Consider the following 2,058-nt stretch of genomic DNA (forward strand, 5'->3'; position numbering starts at 1 on the left):
ATATTACATTATATTACATTATATTACATTATATTACATTATATTACATTACGTTATATTACATTATATTATATATCTATTAAAACCATACTAAAAGAATAGAAGAAAGGATTTCATCAGAAGGCTCAGAAAGGAACAGGAAAAAGAATGGAATTAATAACAAAAGCATGTGACTCTCAGAGTCTGAGACAGCTGGACTGTGATTGGCCATTAATTAAAAACAACCACATGAGAGTAATCAAAGATGCATCTGTTGCATCCCACAGCAGCAGATAATTATTATTTACATTTTGTTCCTGAGGCCTCTCAGCTTCTCAGGAGGAAAAATCCTAAGGACAGGATTTTCCATAAAATGTGTCTGTGACAATCACAAAATAATAAATCAGCCTTCTGAAACATGGAGTCAAGATTCTCATCTCTTCCCCTCGCCCTGGGACTCTGTGAACACCAAATCCCAGATTTTTGGGGGGGAAATTTCCCAATCCAGAGGTGGGAGGGGTGGGAAGAGGGAGCTGCTCACCCATCTCCACCAGGGTGACCACGATGTCCGAGAGCGTGGGCTGGGTCCTGGCTGTGTGCTCGCAGTAGGACTTGGCACTCCTCCCAATCTCTGAGATATCTGCAGGGAAAAAAACCAGCAGGGATGGAATTCTCACAGCTGGGGCAGCTCCAGGGATGGGGAACTGGGGGCTGAATCCAGGGATTGGTGCCTTGGATTAGGGGATGATTTTTGGGATTTGTGCCATGAACTGGGGCTGATTTTTGGGATTGCTGCCTTGGACTGGGGGCTGATTGCAGGAATTGGGGGCTGATTTTTGGGATTAGTGCCTTGAATTGGGGGCTGATTTGTGGGATTAGTGCCTTGAATTAGGGTCTGATCCCAGGGATTGATGCCTTGGATTTGGGGATGATTTTTGGGATCAGTGCCTTGGATTTGGGGATGATTTTTGCGATTGCTGCCTTGGATTGGGGCTGATTCCAGGAATTTGTGCCTTGGATTTTTGGGATTGCTGCCTTGAATTGGGGTTTACTGCAGGAATTGGTGCCTTGGATTTGGGGCTGATTTTTGGGATTTGTGCCTTGAACTGGGGGCTGATTCCAGGGATTGATGCCTTGGATTTGGGGATGATTTTTGGGATTGCTGCCTTGGATTTGGACTGATATTTGGAATTTGTGCCTTGAATTGGGGGCTGATTCCAGGGACTGGTGCCTTGAACTGGGGCTGATTTTTGGTATTTGTGCCATGGACTGATTGCAGCCATTGGGGGCTGATTTTTGGGATTTGTGCCTTGGATTTGGGGGCTGATTTTTGGGATTGGTGCCTTGGACTTGGGGATGATTTTTGGGATTGGTGCCTTGGATTTGGGGCTGATTTTTGGGATTTGTGCCTTGGATTGATTGTGATTTATTTTGTGATTTATCCCAGCGTCAGAGCTGAGCTGCACTCCACGCCCTGTCAGCTCTCTCCCCACCCTGTGTCTGTGTGAAAAGCAGGACCCAGCCCCTCCTGGGCGGGCAGGGGGCACTCACAGCTCTGGATCATCTCGGTGAGCGTCTCCACCGCCGCCTTCTCGGCGCTCTCGAAGCCGGCCTCGGTCAGCAGCGAGCTCACAACCACCTGCAGCGTGCGGCGCCGCGCCAGCTGGTAATTGTCTGCGGGGGTGCCAGCCTGCTTGCTGCCCCTCTGGCAGGGAAAAACACAGTCAGAGATCCATGGGATGGGATGGGATGGGAGGGGATGGGATGGGATGGGATGGGATGGATTGGGATTAAATGGGATCCATGGGATGGGATGGGATTAAATGGGATCCATTGAATGAGATCCACTGAATGGGATGGGGCAGGGAGCAGGGAATGGAAGGGTTTGGGAGCTGGGACTGGGAAGGGTCACCGAGCAGGTGGAAGGACCATGGAGCAGAGACTGGGAAGGAACATGGAGCAAGGATTGAAAAAGGTTTGGGAGCAGGTGATGGGAAGGCTGACACAGCAGGAACACAGGTACACACACATATACACGTGTGCCCTATACACTCACATGGGCACGTGTGTATATATTTT

The 2,058-nt window shown here is 49.1% G+C and overlaps 1 protein-coding gene across 1 annotated transcript in view; it reads right to left on the reverse strand.

The window, feature by feature from the left end:
• The window catches only part of TAF8 (TATA-box binding protein associated factor 8), a 9,996-nt gene extending 8,310 nt beyond the window's left edge, over positions 1–1,686 (reverse strand). Inside the window, exons 1-2 of the mRNA XM_005428890.2 lie at positions 1,531–1,686; positions 521–619 (exon numbers count right to left, since the gene is read on the reverse strand). Of these exons, the coding sequence (XP_005428947.1) occupies positions 521–619; positions 1,531–1,543 (112 nt within the window). The 5' untranslated portion in view covers positions 1,544–1,686. The remainder of the gene's footprint in view (positions 1–520; positions 620–1,530) is intronic.
• Positions 1,687–2,058: the final 372 nt, after the last annotated feature.

Source organism: Geospiza fortis, unplaced genomic scaffold (genome assembly GCF_000277835.1).
Source record: "Geospiza fortis unplaced genomic scaffold, GeoFor_1.0 scaffold14, whole genome shotgun sequence".
Lineage (NCBI taxonomy): Eukaryota > Metazoa > Chordata > Aves > Passeriformes > Thraupidae > Geospiza > Geospiza fortis.